This window comes from Canis lupus, chromosome 34 (assembly GCF_048164855.1).
Source record: "Canis lupus baileyi chromosome 34, mCanLup2.hap1, whole genome shotgun sequence".
Classification (NCBI taxonomy): Eukaryota; Metazoa; Chordata; class Mammalia; order Carnivora; family Canidae; genus Canis; species Canis lupus.
In genome coordinates this window covers 16,846,606-16,864,239 of record NC_132871.1, presented here as the reverse complement: position 1 = coordinate 16,864,239, position 17,634 = coordinate 16,846,606, and the positions used below count along the sequence as shown (strand labels likewise).

General features: G+C 37.3%; 1 protein-coding gene across 1 annotated transcript in view; it reads right to left on the bottom strand.

Annotated features, from left to right (window-relative positions):
- LRP2 (LDL receptor related protein 2) overlaps positions 1–17,634 on the bottom strand; it is a 196,265-nt gene that overhangs the window by 87,597 nt on the left and 91,034 nt on the right. Inside the window, exons 20-31 of the mRNA XM_072811537.1 lie at positions 16,674–16,811; positions 16,003–16,284; positions 14,565–14,804; positions 13,338–13,457; positions 13,117–13,233; positions 11,051–11,428; positions 9,615–9,863; positions 8,390–8,601; positions 7,437–7,621; positions 6,154–6,382; positions 4,133–4,310; positions 1,588–1,716 (exon numbers count right to left, since the gene is read on the bottom strand). Coding sequence (XP_072667638.1) covers positions 1,588–1,716; positions 4,133–4,310; positions 6,154–6,382; positions 7,437–7,621; positions 8,390–8,601; positions 9,615–9,863; positions 11,051–11,428; positions 13,117–13,233; positions 13,338–13,457; positions 14,565–14,804; positions 16,003–16,284; positions 16,674–16,811 — 2,457 coding nt within the window. The remainder of the gene's footprint in view (positions 1–1,587; positions 1,717–4,132; positions 4,311–6,153; positions 6,383–7,436; positions 7,622–8,389; positions 8,602–9,614; positions 9,864–11,050; positions 11,429–13,116; positions 13,234–13,337; positions 13,458–14,564; positions 14,805–16,002; positions 16,285–16,673; positions 16,812–17,634) is intronic.

Here is a 17,634-nt window from a genome sequence, read left to right as displayed (position 1 = left end):
CATAAATGTTAACAAGTCTTTTAAAGCTTCTTATTGAAAAAAATGTGCAACTTTGTTTTTAGTTAACATATATTGGCATTAAGTTACCCAACTGGTACTCAGAAATCAGTTGAGAAATGCTAAGAAAGTTTCACTTCAGTAAAGTCAGCCATGGAAAACCACTAGTGGAATTATTTGAGAAACAACAAAAGCTACTATTTAGATATCAATCACCATCAGATAGTAATATTGATTACACCAATCCTCAATGCACAGTTCAATGATCTTTGTGTGGTGAAAGAATGCTTTGTATCCAAAATGTCTATAGCCCAGTTTAATCTTCTGCTGAAAGACTCAGAGGACACACTAAATTAAACAATGTCAACAAGGATTAGGTGCATAATAAGTCTCTGAAGAAAAACAGCAAATGCCAATCCCTTTGTAAGCATTACCAATAATTAAAATCTTTCATCATGAAAGTATCATTGCAAAATATTATATCTTGGTGGAATTCGATTTTCAGTAAACCTACATCTGCAAAATCTGTAAACACCATTAATTTCCTGGATTCAGCATAAATTTTCCACTTGAAAACTAACTTTCCCTCTAGACTAGGATACAATTTTCTCTTAGCTTAAGAATTTTTATCATTAAATATTTAATTTTAACTTCTCTGCAATCATTTTTGTCAGTACCAAACCACATTCACTCCACTGAGAAATGAAAAGAACTTGTATTTAGAAAAACTTTTCAGATTTTCAAGCAAAAGGTGAATGACTTTTAAAAAGACTTTATTATGTATCTAGTACATACTCTGGCAGAAATATCTTTTGCGGATTAACTGTATCTTTCCCTTTTGTTCTTACTCCCTAAAGTACTTTAGTATAATTCTCTGCATACATTTCTATCAACCTAGTAAAATATCTAGGGTGAGATGAAGATTAAATTGCTCCAATAGTCACTTACATTTTTCACACAAAGAAAACTCATTTTTAAACTACCAGAAGACCTATGCTAGAACATTCATCATTGACTACGATAACAATAAAAACGAGATAAGGAACCTGGAAAATAAAGCCATATACAAGTGTCAAGAAGTTTTACTTCTTAAGTACAGAATTTGGAACTTCCTATTATCATAGCTTGTCTAAGTATAACCAGGTAAGAGAAAATGTGAGGTTAAAGATTATTGAATCAGGGATCCCTGGGTGGCGCAGCCGTTTAGCGCCTGCCTTTGGCCCAGGGCGCGATCCTGGAGACCCGGGATTGAATCCCATGTCAGGCTCCGGGTGCATGGAGCCTGCTTCTCCCTCTGCCTATGTCTCTGCCTCTCTCTCTCTCACTGTGTGCCTATCATAAATAAAAATTAAAAAAAATAAAAAAAAAGATTATTGAATCACATGCACACATAATATGGGCTTCACATACAGAAACTATGTTACAGCTGAGATGTTCACTTCAATCACCGCAGAGAGCATATACTCCAGATACTCGCTGAATCAAAGGGAACACAGCACACATTCCATTAGCAAGTGGCTTGAGATGACACTGCTTTGCTAAACTATGGAGAATTCCACTTTCAGGGCACACATAAAGGACATACTGTACCTTTCAAGCAAGTCACAGAATCATGAGAAAGACTCCATCCCGAAGGACAAGCACAGGAATAAAGGTGTGGCCTCTGTGAGGAAAGTAAGCATAGATGGCTGCAGGAGGAAGAAGCACATGAATTTTCACCTGTAATAGAAAAAGAAAAGAAGAAAACATTAGTGAATGGAAGACTTCCGACATTAAAGTGTACAAAATGATCTGATCAAGAAAATGTGGTATATGCACTATAATATCATTCAGCCATAAAAAAGAAGAATATCTTGCCATTTGCAACAGCATGGATGGACCTTCAAGGCGCTTACACTAAGTGAAATAAGTCAGAAAGAGAAAGACAAATAGTACATGATCTCACTCATATGTGAAATCTAAGAAAAACCAAATTCATGGAGAGAACAAATTGGCAGTTGCCAGATGCATGGAGTAGATGGTAGGCAAAATGGATAAAGGTGGTCAAAAGGTAAAAACTTCCAATTATAAGATAAATTATCCTAGGATGTGATTTACAGTATGATGACTATAGTTAACAATACTGTATTATATATTTTTAAAGTAGTTAAGAGAGTAGATCTTAAAAATTCTCATCATACACAAACTTTGTAACTTCATATAATGGTGGATATTCACTAAACTCATTGTCTTGGTCACTTCATAATATATACATATATATTAAGTCATTATCTTGTATACCTAAAAATACAATGTTATATGTCAAATTTCTCCCAACACAAATAAATAAATAAATTTTTAAATGTGCAGTCATGCTGTTATTGTCCTCCTAAAGACCCCCAGTTGAGACACAAGTACATTAAGGTACCTCTGTTGGTTTGGTTTCTTGTTTTTCCTAAACTGCTCTACTCATCATGCCTTCAACACAAGATTCATAAGAGGAACAAAAGAGAAATGACTTGCCCAAGGTCACAGACCAATCCTGTCTATAACCAGATTATGAACAAATAGCCACTGAGTAACTCGGAGCTTAGTAATAGAAATATGATGCCAAATAATATGTGTCTCCTTGCCTGATCTAAGGGATCTTTTTACAGTAACTGAAATCAATGTGCATATTCCCTTTGTGACCTTGACATTTTACCCACTGTTGTCTAAGTTTTGGACAGTAATCTTTAGGTAGTAATCTTTTATTTTTCTATTGATGACATCTTTGTGTGTCTCTGCTTTTTAAAATAAGGGATCCTAGGATGCCTGGGTGGCTCAGTGGTTGAGTGTCTGCCTTCAGTTCAGGGCATGATCCTGGGGTCCTGGGACTGAATCCTGCATTGGGTTCCCCACAGAGATCCTCCTTTTCCCTCTGCCTATGTCTCTGCCCCTCTTTGTGACTATCATGAATAAGTAAATAAAATCTTTTCTAAAAAAAATAATGTAAGGGGGTAGCCCCGGTGGCACAGAAGCTTAGCGCCACCTACAGCCCAGGGCGTGATCCTAGAATACCAGGGATTGAGTCCCACGTCAGGCTCTCTGCATGGGGCCTGCTTCTCCCTCTGCTTGTGTCTCTGCCCCTCTCTCTCTCTCTCTGTGTCTCTATGAATAAATAAATTTTAAAAAAATAATAATAATATAAGGGAACCTGTGTACATCCCAAGCTCACAGGATGTTCTCTAGATAGATCTTTTATGTTCTTACTACACATGTTGCATTAGATTCATTAATTCATTCATTCACTCAAATAATGTTCACTATGTACCAAACACCATTCTAAGCAGTGACAATACTGTAAACATGGGGCAGATATTCTAAGAAAGGGAGACAGAATTAAACTCATAAATTATGTGATTTTAAGATGTGAAGGTAATGAGCCAAAGAATTACGAGAGGGGTAAGCTATTTTAGATAGGGTAGTCAAGGGCCACCGAAGAACATTTGAGAGAATCCTAAATGACATTGAAGAGGCAACTCAAGCAGAAATCTGGAGGAGGGGTGTTCCAGGTAGTAGAAAGGACTGGTGCAAAAATTCAGAAGTAGGAAGTAGCCTGGTATGCTTCTGGACCAAAATGAAGTCCAGCGTGGCAACAGTAAATGGAGAAGAGACAAAGAAAAAAGGCCATCATTCTGAAGAATGATGAGAAAGCACTGCAGGGGTTGGGGAGAGTAGTTGTTTGTTTTTTAAGAGTGAATATTAAATGAAGATTCATCAACTCATCCCTCTTCCCACCAGAAAGAACACTACCAATGCCAAATTTTTAAATGACTTTGCCACACACACCATACATTTAGGATGACTTGGAGTGGCTGCATCACAGCACCTACAGGGCACTGGTGCCATAATAAATGAGTCCTGAGACTATCACAGAGACAGTAGCCAGTTGCTGAATAAAACGACACAATTTATATCTACTGTTGTTACACACAAGATTTTAGTTTACTGAGGTGAAAAAAAGTAATGGAAATGTTAGGACTGGGGTGGTTGGAAAAGAAAGGAAAGAAAATGTACTGCCCAAACAAATAGGTCTGCAACACTGTACATTCAGCATTCCCAGAACAAGTGTTTTCCAAGCTAATTCCCAGGCAGATGTCTCTGTATTACTTACCATCTGGTTGTTTCACAGGATGAACTGCAACAACCCCAAGGGGCTGAGGAACATTACGAATTATGACTGACTGGTTCCCACCATGCCACTTATTGGCTTGAACAACCTGATAAGTAGAGCGGTCTGTCCAGTACACAGAATCTTCAAAGAGAGTTAGGGCATAGGGATGTCGCAGAATCTGTGAAGCCAAAGAGAACAATGAGACTTTGCCCAGAAATAAAAACCAAAGTGAACAATGTAGGAAAGGACATCTGCCCAAGAAGATGGGTTCCTCTTTAGCATTTAATTATTTAATAAGGACATGGGGAAGTCATTGTTCGAGAGACAAAAAATGCACTGCTTAACCTATATATATATCCCATTATACCACTCTAAATTCTTTCACCTATGTGTGTCATTTAGTCTTTCTTTTTACTCTGGTAATTATACTGGGCGTCCATTTTTCAAATGAAAGCAACATTGAAGTGCAGAAATTAAGGTCACTCATCGGGATCCATTATTTCCAAGCCTTAGTCCCCATCCCATTATCACTACTCTTTATCCAGTGCAATTTCTGCCACTCATAGATTCATATGAACCCTTGAAGGTAGGGAGACCCTGGCAAGTTCCCTTAAAGCCACATAATTATAAACAATGACAATTTTATTATTTTTTAGATTTATTTATTTTAGAGAGAGAGCATGAGCAGGGGGAGGGGCAGGGCCAGAGACAGAGAAGACTCCCTGCTGAGCACAGAGCTCAATGAGGGGCTTGATCTCAGGCCCTGAGCCACCCTGGCACCCCAACAATGACAATTTAATTTTTTTAAGATTTTATTTATTTATTCATGAAAGACACACAGAGAGAGGCAAACACATAGGCAGAGGGAGAAGCAGGATCCGTGTGGGGAGCCTGATGCAGGTCTTGATCCCAGGACCCCAGGATTATGACTTGAGCCAAAGACAGACGCTCAACCACTGAGCCATCCAGGTGCCACAATGACAATTTTAAACTTAAGTCAGTGGGCAGCCCGGGTGGCACAGCAGTTTAGCGCACCCTTCAGCCCAAGGCCCGATCCTGGAGTCCTGGGATCAAGTCCGGTGTCAGGCTCCCTGCATGGAGCCTGCTTCTCCCTCTGCCTGTGTCTCTGCCTCTCTCTCTCTCTTTCTCTCTCCCTCTCCCCCTGTCTCTCATGAATAAATAAATAAAAATATTTTTTTTAAAAAATTAAATAAATAAATAAATAAAGGTCAGTAACAGCTTTTGAGAATACATTATTTTCTGTTTTCCCATTTAACTTGTGAAAATAAATTCACCAGAATTTTCTGCATAAAAATTAACATATAGAATTGTTGAATCAGCTTCTCCCTCTATGTCTCTGCCTCTTTCTGTGTGTCTTTCATGAATAAATAAATAAAATCTTTAAAAAAAGAAAAATTGTTGAATCAACGTTGAATACCTAAAACCAATTAGAGTTGTATATCAATTATACTCCAGGGCAGCCCCGGTGGCGCAGCAGTTTGGCACCGCCTGCAGCCTGGGGTGTGATCCTGGAGACCCGGAATCGAGTCCCACATCGGGCTCCCTGCATGGAGCCTGCTTCTCCCTCTGTCTGTGTCTCTGCCTCTCTCTGTGTGTGTGTCTATGAATAAATAAATAAAATCCAAAAAAATTATACCCCAATAAAAATATGAAATATATAACAAGCTATGATTTAATTGAGAAATCCAAATATAAATTATTAATTTTTGCTCTACACTTTTTTAAGGTGTAGAAGCAACAGAATAGCATCTACAAATCCACTAAATCACACAAACTATTCATCTTTCCTGGACATACACAATCTGACCATGAACTAGATTAAAAATATTTATTTTCTGTTAGTATGAAAAGATGGATTGGCCCTCATTCCTGTTGATATTTCCTAGATTGACCTTGTAATGTCTAAGACACAATAATTTCTTACTTTTCTTGTTACTCCATATGATTTCAACTAAGCCGCTCTTGTGGGCTCAGTTTAGTTTTCCTCAACACTAACTTACCAAATCACTGGCTATCACTTGTCTCCGATGCTGTCCATCATAATCACAATAGTCTATGTAATCAAGATAGGAATCTAAGAAGTAGAGCAGTCTGTTGGGGTAGTCAATAGTAATGCCACTGGGCCAGAAAATCTTGTCCTGAACAATAACAGTGCGCAGACTGCCATCCATGCTGGCTCTCTCAATACGAGGGTGATGGCCCCAGTCAGACCAGAACATCAAATGGTCACTGTGAAAAGAAATTAGTTACCAGTTGGAAAGGATATATTTCAATATGGAAAATAACCACCATTTTAATACAACATCATCTTTATGTTCTGTTTAAAATAAATCATCTCCAGTTCAGAAAATCTGTACAGAGTTTATTTCCTCTGAGTGTCACAAAGTAAAACTGTAATCATAATGCAGTCATAAGCCATCTGGGTGTTTCTAAAATGTTCATAAAACATGCAGTACATTATGACAATGAAATGTCTCAATGTCTATTCATGTTTCTGTACAATCCACGAATACTTGATCTGGAAAAATCCATCTGGCCTTGTTTATCTACCCTGTCATTTTTTAAGATAAGAGTCAATTTATTCATCATCAGAGATTTATCATAAATTTCATAATACTTTACAACATCTAGGAAGTCTACGTTGCATCAAGCATAATTTGCCTAACTCACAATCCTAGAGAAAAGAATCTAAGTTAGAGAATCTTAATTCAAGGAAAGAAACAATCCAAGGTTTTGTCTTAATTCAAGGAAAGAAACAATCCAAGGTTTTGTCTTAATTCAAGGAAAGAAACAATCCAAGGTTTTGAAACACATAGAATGTCTCCTTCCCTTTAGGACCAGCAGGCAAACATTTTTCTTCCCTATATGACATAAAAAGGAACTCTAATAAACAACATGAAACTAGGGCAGACAAATCTTGCTTTTTTGGTTGTTATTTAACCATGATGTATCAAAGCTACAAACTGGCCCATCTACGGAATACTATTGTGTGCATTCATTAGAGGCCTAATGATATAATTCTACAAAAATCAGTTCAATAATTGTATTACCAAGCTAATAAATCAATGTGTTCTTAAAGTGAACAACCAATTGTTCTTATGTACTTTATGAGGAAACAGATAAAGGAAGGATACCAATAACTCCTGGATGGTTACCATTTCTATAGAGATGTTCAAACAAGATTTCATTTAAAATTTTGAGATACGCCTATCAGCACATCATGTTACTGTCATTTTTCCCCTCATAACCATGCCAAGGCAATATCATTTAAAAAAATTCTTACCTAATTCTGGGGTCTAATGCTAGACCCCTTGGATTTGATATATTCTTACTAATCAGCACAGTCCTGTGGCTACCATCCAGTTTTGATACTTCGATTGTTTCCAGTGCATAGTCTGTCCAGTAAAGATTGCGACCTACCCAATCTACCACAATACTTTCCGTCATAGTGACACCACTGTTAAGTATCTAAAGATAAAAGTGAACAAAAAGTGAATTCTAAAGACAGTTAATAAATGCAAATCTTGAAATTATATGAAAATCTAAAATAAGACAACTAAACTTGTCCTATGATTGCTTGTGAGCCTTAGAAAATTTTGTCTTCCATGTAGCTAATCACCAAATCAACAGTGGGGCAATATACTATATTTTGTAGAATTGAATACTCTAGGATACCTCTACTGTTGGGTTCGTGTATAGTTTCATTTGGTATCAAAGTTTTTGCATTTAAACAAAAGTTCCATCCGTTCACTAAATTGACAATTCTGTGAAACTTTATAATGTTCACATGCCAAAATAATATCTTTATTAATTAAATGCCAACAATTACAAAATAAAATCCTAAGGGTCAGAAGAAACAGAAGCATCAAGGGGCAAGAAACTGAAACTGTGGGAGATGGACTGAGATACATAACTAAATTAGAGCTAAGAAAAAGCAATCCTTTAACTCCATTGCATTTTCCTATGCTCTCATCTACTATAGAAAAAAAAATTGTGAAGTCTCGTATCATGTGACCAGGAATTCAGAATCGTGGATCCTTCAGAGGCCACATTCTTATCTAAAACACCCATATATTGGGAGTTATGAATGTCCAGGCCACCTGGGTGCAACATGGCCCAGAGGGGAATACGTGAGCTACCCAGGATGAGGTAGGACCTGCTCTCACTGGTGAGTAAGAGTAACAGACGCAAGACAGGGAGACTAGTCAAGCCAAAGATCAGGAGAAATGTACTTACGACTCTTCTGTCTGTTCCATTTTGAAAAGCACTCCAGATTTTACCCTGACTTCCATCAGACCAAAAGACACGACCACTGATTGAATCAAAATCAAGAGCTACAATGTGAGAACCATTCCGGACAACTGAATAGATATTGTGAACCTGGGAGGTGATATTGTCAGCAACGATCTGGTTCTGACTTGCCACAAGTAGCAAAAGACTTTCAGATGCTGTTCAAGGACAAAATGCAAAAATGTCAATGAATCTGGGAGAAACCACAATTAAGACATCTCTTAAGTATTTGATACAATACTTTTGATAATAGAAGGAAGATGTAACTCCAAGCTCTAGTCATAGGGAAAACAAACAAAAGTCCTTATAAAAATTACTTATTCATTTCATGTTTATCTTAATAGCTGATTTTCATGAGTATTTAAAATGTGCTTTTTCCAAAATATCTTCCTTCTTTGAATTATACTCCAGTGTTTTTGTCAATATCTGGAGCAAAACCACTTCCATATTTCAAGTTACTACCTGTAGTTTTTGTACTTTTGAATTTTGCTTATCTTCCTTCCTAGAATTTTGCTTATCTTGTTTCCTAATAGAAGGAATTAAGTCTTAGATATTTTTGTTTTGTCTGAGGCATGGAGCTGTGGCAGAGACTTCTATTTCTCTATCCATATTTCCCCTTCACTTCCATTTTAGTAATAATTGATGCCAAGCTTTAGCATGGCACACAGCCTTTATCCCCAATTTTATCCCTTGGGCTATCTACCATCCAGACTCTGACTTGATAAAATAAAAAGTTTGTGTTACCTTTCTTTATTTGGTCACTTTGAAGTAGCTAAATCAATATCTTAATGCACAGTATAATCACTTTCACATCATAGAAAACGAATATTGGTTGAATTGAATTGATTAAGCACTATATAAAGATGCTTAAATATGATATAGAAATGATTTTTAAATAAAACACAAACCATTGATATTATTTTCAATAATATAAAATCATTTACCTATTTATGCTTTAACCTCTATTTTCCAAAATATGCCCAGATCTTTATGGGTATTAACCTATTTAATCCACATAATACACTGAGGTTAAGAAGGTTACATAACCCATCCAGGATTCAAGTCCATTTGACTCTAACATTGTCAAATGCTGCATGCAACATTTGATCTTAAACCCTGGTGTGTGCTATTAACACTGGCTGGAGTAGTTCACTTCAAGTTCAGCCATTACCTGTAACTTTGCAAGTCCTTCTGTCAGCATCTAATGTGTATTCTTTATCACACCAGCACCGGAAAGAACCTCTCATATTATAACAATGCTGGCTACAAAAGCCTGGAACATCACATTCATCTATGTCTTCACAGGTCTTAGAATCATTGGCAAGGAGGTATCCTGATGGACACAGGCATTGAGCTCCAAAGGGCCCCTGAACACACTGGTGAGTACAACCACCATTGGAATCTGAGCAGCTATCCTGGTCTAGAAGAAAGAAAACCACAGAGAAGGAAAGTCAAGATCTTTGAGTTTTTGGTTCACTCTGTTATAATAATATTCTCAAACAGTCTAATGCCATCTTCAATGTACTACCCAGGTAAGAGCTAAGAGCAGCATTCACTTGGATGAGCTCCAGGGCCTAGTCATTGTCCGCTCTAATTTGCTTAAGGATTTACTACTGTCCTTCACAATCACTGGACTTAAACCACTTTCTTCACTAAAACCCTCTATTATAACACCATTTAGTGCAGTGAGAGAAACTTGGGGAAATCTTGCCGGCACCAAGACACAATTGTCATTTATAAAGCATGCAAAGAGACCTAAATCACTTCCCACTTGCTTCCCGACATTCTTTTACCTATACAGAAATGGGACATAAGACTTCGACATTCAAGAGCAAGGGCTAGAAGATCTATGAAAGTGAATAAATGGAAAGGGAAAGGCAATTGGAACATTAGAAGGCACAGATCCACCAGCATGCCACCATTCCTTCCTCAGGGCCTCAGTAGCAATACCTGAAGCCACTCAAAGTCCATGCATATGCCTGGGATGCAAATGGCTTCTATTGCCATGTATACTCTTAACTTATTTTTCAGAGTCATGATATGAAATATCTCCAGAGGGGGAAGTAAGTCAAAATGATTAGAATATTTTCAGCCCAAACATAACCCATATAAAATCATAAGAATCTAAAACATTTTGCAATCATACCTGGCTGGGGTTCATCTGAGAGTGAGCATTGATTAAAGAGGAAAGAAAGAAAGGACAGCAATTAGGATTACATGCCAATCACAGGATTTTAATCACAGCAAACATAAATCCCCGGACTTCATTTGTTTTGTGGCAAGTTCTGATTGAAATTAGAAAATATTAAAGTTAGAAAAACTTAGGACCACAATAAAAAAAATTAACTTGATAAGCTAATGGCCTCATTTAGTCTCACTTTTCTAAAAAATAAGCAAATACACAGAACCAAGTGCAAAGGATTTAATGAGAAATATTAAGTGGTGATTTATTTGAATTCCATGATGCTTATCCCTACACAGGTTTTAACTCACAGAGGAACCAAAACCCTTTTTTAAAGCTACATAACTGTGACAATGGTGATGCACAGCAGGCCACTGTGTCTCAGAATGAATTTATGGCCATTAAACTGTGGTCAGGAAACTTACTGCAAAGTGGGGATTCATCTGTCCCATTGGGGCAGTCAGAGATGCCATCACACACTGCACTCAGATTCACACAGATGCTATAGCCGGGGCAAAGCCATTGCCAACTGGGACAGTGAAAGGCCTGAGTAGGGCAGTCCTTCTCATCACTCATATCCCTGCAGTCATTGTCCCCATCACAGAGCCAATCTCTGTAGATGCAGTTTCCATTGTCACATAGGAAGTGAGATGGAGGGCAGGTCCTAGGGGCACAGCCATGATGCTCATCAGATCCCAAGATGCAGTCTTGGTGCCCATCACACTCCCAGCTCTTCGGGATGCAAACACCATCTGCTTGGCACTGAAATTCATCTGGGTGGCACATACCAGGAGGCCTAGTTGCTAAGAGAAATGCATAGAGGAGATGGGCTTGTGAATGCAATTCATAATCCCTTTTATATAATTCCTATATTCAGAGGAAATTATTTTGGATCAAGGTTTATGAGAATGGTTATGACAAATTTAATATGAAATCTAAAATGAGATAGGGTTCTCAGAACATGTGGTAAACAGAAATCTTTATATGTGTCTGATAAGTCTCTGAATCCAAAAAAAATTCTGTTTCCTGTGTTCTTAATGTTCATTTAACTACGGGTTAAATAAAATTTATCTACCTCTTTATGAAATAATTACCAGTGCATTTCAAGAGAGCCAAACAGCCATTAATTTTTACTTTGAAATCATGTGTTTGATATCATATATTTGGATGTTATTAATTTTCCCTCAAGCAAACTATATCCAATGAAACCAGCACACATTAAGTAAACAATTGGTGACAGTATATCCTTTCTTCTTCTATTCATCGAGCAATCCTTGAGAGATAAGAGTTGCTTCCCTATCTCACAAGAGTAAACCCAAGCCTCCTCCCAGGACCTTGTAAGGCAACAGCAAGTCAGTGGCAATTGGCAGTTTAACCATAAATCATCACAGAATTTCATGTTTTCAATGTGAAACAGGAAAATCAGTGATTAAGAATTTCTGGATGTTGTACACATCTAAAAATATTGAGCATTTTATTTAACTTTTCTTTTTATCCATAGATTTAAACACTTTCTGATGGAGGAGGAAAATTAATAAAAACCTACTTATTATGGTCCAAAACACCATTATTCTAACAAATGATCAACTTTCTGACAATTCTTTACAAGTCTAAAATCCATTTAACACAAAAAGTGAGCAATAAGAGATCCTGTCCACTATTGGTCTCCAGCCCATGGAGATCATAGATTCATCAGATTTATATTCCATGAAGTCCTCCTTGAATCCTGTGACTAAAATGAATTTCTTTTCTGTAAACCTCAACTGAATTTTATCTATATCATTTCTAAAGCCCTTGTAACTGTGTTCTTTACTTCAGTTATCTCTTATATAATTTCTCCTACCCTAATTTTAGGCACATCTTAGCAGATATTCAACAAATAGCTAAAAATGAATTCATTCAAGTCAGTATCAAATACCACTTCACACCATATCTATAACATGATTTGATCTATTGAGATTTAAAAGAAACCATTATGATATTTTTATGTATAGGAAACCTCAAAAACTTGAAACCTACTAATTTGGGATGTCCTAGGAAAAATTAATAGTGAAAACAAAAATATCTAAGAAATATTTAACCTACCTAAGGGACAACCACTTGATTTACAAATTATAAGTCATTATTTGGAAATACCTACTTAACATAACTCTATGTTCAATACCTCATTCCTTTGATAATAGTTTGTAATTCAGGCTATCATCCCTCTAGTTGATCTGAATTAGAGAAAACGGTGGTAATGTCAATGCTGGTAAAACTGAAATATGCAGGGGCACCTGGGTGGCACAGTCAGTCATCGGACTCTTGATTTCAGCTCAGGTCAAGGTCTCAGGTTCCTGAGATCCAGCCCCTGCCACAGGCTCCTTGCTCAGTGGGGAGTATGCTTCTCCCTCTGCCCCGCCCACTGCTTGTGCTCTCTCCCTCTCTCTCTCTAAAATAAATAAATAAAACCTTCTAAGAAAAATGAAACATGCAAATATATGGTACTTACAACAGTCTATCTCATCAGATTGATCACTGCAGTCAAAAACACCATCACAATGATATATGCTACTAATACACCGATCCTCACTGGCACATTTGAATTGAGAAGCAGTGCAATTAATTACTAAGAATGAAAAAAAAAGCATTACAAATTAGCTCAAGGAGAAAACTACTAAACACTGAGATTATTTTTAAACACCATCAATAAAAATAAGGCAATCCACTTACCACAACCAGCTTCATCAGATCCATCAACACAGTCCTTGTCCCCATCACAGACAAAAGATAGGTCAATACATCGATGATCAGGACAACGAAATTGACTAGGTAGGCATGTCTCTGTAAATTCTAATATCATTCAAAAATAAAACCAAGTAACAATTTATTTCTTGTTCATTGTGTACAAGAGCCAAACTGCAAAACACTAAGGAGATACACAAGTTATCTCATTTGTACATGCATGCAAAATTCCTTCAAATCAGTCACATTGCCAAAGTCAGCCCAGCAAGAGCACACAAAGCCAGGACAGTTTTTGGAAAGAGGAATAAAAAGATACAGGTCAGAGTCAGAATCTGCGATTATACTTTGAAAACCAGACTACACTTTCAAAGTAAGCATTATGAGCTTGGACTGGACTACACCTCATGAATACTACTGAGTCTGTGACTCAACACCGAAGCCCAGCAATGGAGCCCAACTAGGCAGCATGGTTGGCGTGACCCACATGCCTAGCAGCAGCTATATACAGACAGATCATAACTGCATTTAATCCAAAGTCTCAGCAGAACAATTAATTCTAGAAACCAGGGTCCCACCTTGTTGAAGAAACATAGCCTTAGAGTCAGATGTGCTGGTCGCTCCATCCACAACATGAAGCTGTATTAAATATAGACTCACAGAATGTGAAGGCTAAAGGAGGTCTTAAAGTCCATCTGCTACAGAGGAAAGTGACTTTCCTACTCATGCAACAAAGATGAGACCTTAATCCAGGGAACTCCACCTTAAACTATTATTGCAGACATAGAAACAAACAATAACCTAAAGGAAATCAGAACTAGGAGGATGAAAAGCAGGCAGACAAGACACTACTAGTGAAATTTAAATTTTCTGTGCCTCTGTATTTTATTCCCTTTTCACCTCTATGAAACGAAAAAGAAAAACCAATAGACAAATGCCTGGATCGTTTATATGATTTAGAAAAAAAGGAATTTGCCTTAAATATACGAAAAGCTAGTGGAGGAGACAGTGCTTAAAGAACTCCGTGCTCAAGCAGACTCTAAGCTTCTTACATCTTTGCTCTCACGGCCTATCGATTCAGATATTGACAGATGGAATGGATGTGACTACGATATAACGAAAGTTGTGTGAGCCTTCAAGGAAAGTGTACAAGGCCTACTAATTGTTCAACTCCATTCACTAGGCTGACCAGCCAAGAGAAATCCATTCCAAACTTACGGCAGTTCTTTTCATCAGATCCATCCGCACAATCATTATCTGTGTCGCAGAGCCAGCTCCTTGGGATACACAGATGATTATCACAGGTGAAGAAGGATGCAGGGCAGGAAGTGGGTGCTTGGGAGGGACAGTTCTGCTCATCGCTGCCATCCACACAGTCAGACTGCTTGTCACATTTCCAGTGTGCAGGGATGCACTCTCCGTGGCCACAGGTGAACGCTGAAGGTGCACAGGTATTATCTACAACAGAAATAAACTGGTCATGAAGACAGTTGCTTTTACAGCCTGTTAAATGAGTCCTGACCTTGGGAAGCCCCTGTTCTTCTTTTTCAAGGGAAGCAATATACAAAATAAGAAGAAATGTGCAAGTCATTCTCATTATCACTCTCATCATTACTAGTGGACATTTCTTCAGCAATTATCAGATACCAGGCATTTTTCTAAGTGCTTCACATATTTTTTTCTCAATCCTCACAAGAATATTTTGAAGTATGTAGAATTATCTGCATTTTACAGATGAGGAATCTGAGGCTTTGAGACTTCAGGAATCTGCCCCATATTCAATCTCCAGTTGGTGTGATCTGAGGCCCATTCCTTACTTCTAAGCTACTTCTTTTAATCACAATTTCACACTTAAACAGAAACCTTGAATAATGTGTCATTTGAAAAATGCAAATTGATAAAATATTCAGGCAAAAATGTGTAGTTTAGAAATAGGAAGATAATAGGCAAAGAAAATTTTTTAAATTTCAGAAAAGTACAAGTGGGCACTTTTATTTTCAAATCTGACACTCTTCTTTCTCTCCAAAAAGACAGGTTATTATTACTATTGGTCTCACCTTGATAGAGATTTCTTAGATTTCAATTGTCCTTTACCTATTTTTTCTATGTTAATGGAATCTTTTTGTTTTCTGTAATAGCATTCATTAGGCCCCAGACTTTATAGACTAGATTACCATTGAAAGAAAAATGTAAATATTAAGACCACCATTTCACCCCTATTTTACTCCAAAGTGGGGGAAAGGGATCATAGCAAATGGATTTTCAAATGCAATTATTCCAAGTACCTATCCTGAAATACTATTCTCTCAGATACTAAAGATTATAACCTATTTGACTTTTTTTTTTTTCCTATTTGACTTTTTTGAGGTGCTTGCCAAGAAGTAATGATTGCATTGATGATCAAAATAGCCAATGTCAGGGAAAAAACATTGTTAGTGAATATAGTCCAAATCAATGGTAGAAATCATTTGTAATGTTATCTATTAATGATATTTATTATCTAGCTTCCTAAAGCTTTGGGTTACATATTAAAAATCTGAAATTCTGAAAGAATTTTTCCCATAGAGATAACCCAGCCTTAAAAAAAAAAAAAAAAGGCTTATCTCTCTCTGTTGTACTCATTGCAGAAAGTATCTCCTGTGTATAAGCTACTTACTCATTTTGCCACATAGGTGCTCATCACTGTTATCATGACAGTCATCTACTCCATCACAGCGGTAGTTACTTGGCACACATCTGCCGTTGCTACAAGGAAAAGAAAGGGAGCCACACTGCTCCATGGGTGGTTCATGGGATGGGTCTTCCTGGCATGTCAAGTGATTAGAAGTCAAATTCATTCCATAGGGGCAACCACACACACGCTGGAAATTTGGCACTGGGAAGCAAAAGTGGCTGCAGTCACCGTTTGGATGTGTGGGTCGATTACAGTAGTTAGAACCTGAAAAAGCAATACCCAGAGCTAGTGAGTTATGAACATTTCCACTGGTTTGATCACAGATTTAGTTTGCCAAGGAAAACAAATAGGAAAGAACAATGTTCAGACCCAATGCTACAAAATGGCTTCTTTCTTAAAATCAACATGCTAAATATAACATTCAGTTTAAACACAGAAAAAGTCCTAAGATGTGTTTTTCTCAACCATACTTTTAGGATTAACAGAGTTGAGCAGAGAAAAATATATTAAGTTTTATATTATTTAACTCTCTGGGTTGTAGAAATATATAACAATCAGGAGCTATACTAATCTTAAGTACTAAAGAGAAAAGAAAAGAAGCCACCATGTTAAATAAATATAAACATATGATAGAACGTGTCAATCCCACTTACCAATCTGAGTGTTGGCATCATATGACTTAACATGCATTATATTAGTGATACCACTTCGAATAACCCTCATGTCTCCACCATCCGTTTTCCTGACTCGAACAATAGCACCCAGTCTCCAGTCAGTAAAAAACACATGGTCTAAGAAGAAACACCAGTGATTAGTATTTTCATCATAGTTCACTTGTGAATTACTTTGGGAAATGCGATAGACTTGTAACACTTCTCGCAAATGTGAGAAGACTCTCCCATAAATATCTGTAATACGTTTCTGTAATCATTTTCTGTGACTTGTTACTCTCTAGGAATGACTCTTTACAAGGCTATATATTTAATGATACCAGGGTTCCAGTTCAGGCAGGTGTGTATGGAGGATTGTGATGGTATTTGATAGCAATTACATTTAGACTTCCACAGGTAAAAATAAAATTTTGGATTATTCAATAGAGCATTAGATGTACCTCATATGACTGACTCCTTGTCTCAAAAGGACTAAACTTCTGAGTGCTTACAGGCAAATACTTAACTGTGAGAGGGCTCTTTTTTGGGTAAAATTAAGGAAATAGACTAAATCTTTAAGCTCCCTTCCAGATCAATCATTCTATATATCCTATGTCTTAACTGAGGACACTAATTTTTTTTTAACACTCAACTTTATTTTTTAAAAAGATTTATTTATTTATTCATTCATTCATTCATTCATTCATTCATTCACAAGAAACACAGAGAGAGGCAGAGACACTGGCAGAGGGAGAAGCAGGCTCCCTGCCAGGAGCCGACATGGGACTCGATCCCAGGTCTCCAGGATGACACCCTGGGCTGAAGGCAGTGCTAAATCGCTGAGCCACCAGGGCTGCCCACACTCAACTTTAATAGGAAGCTGTTGAGAAGGGAAAGTACAGATCTAATGCAAGAAGGAATTTTCACTGTAGCTGTGGGAATCAAAAAATCATCCACAGAAGTA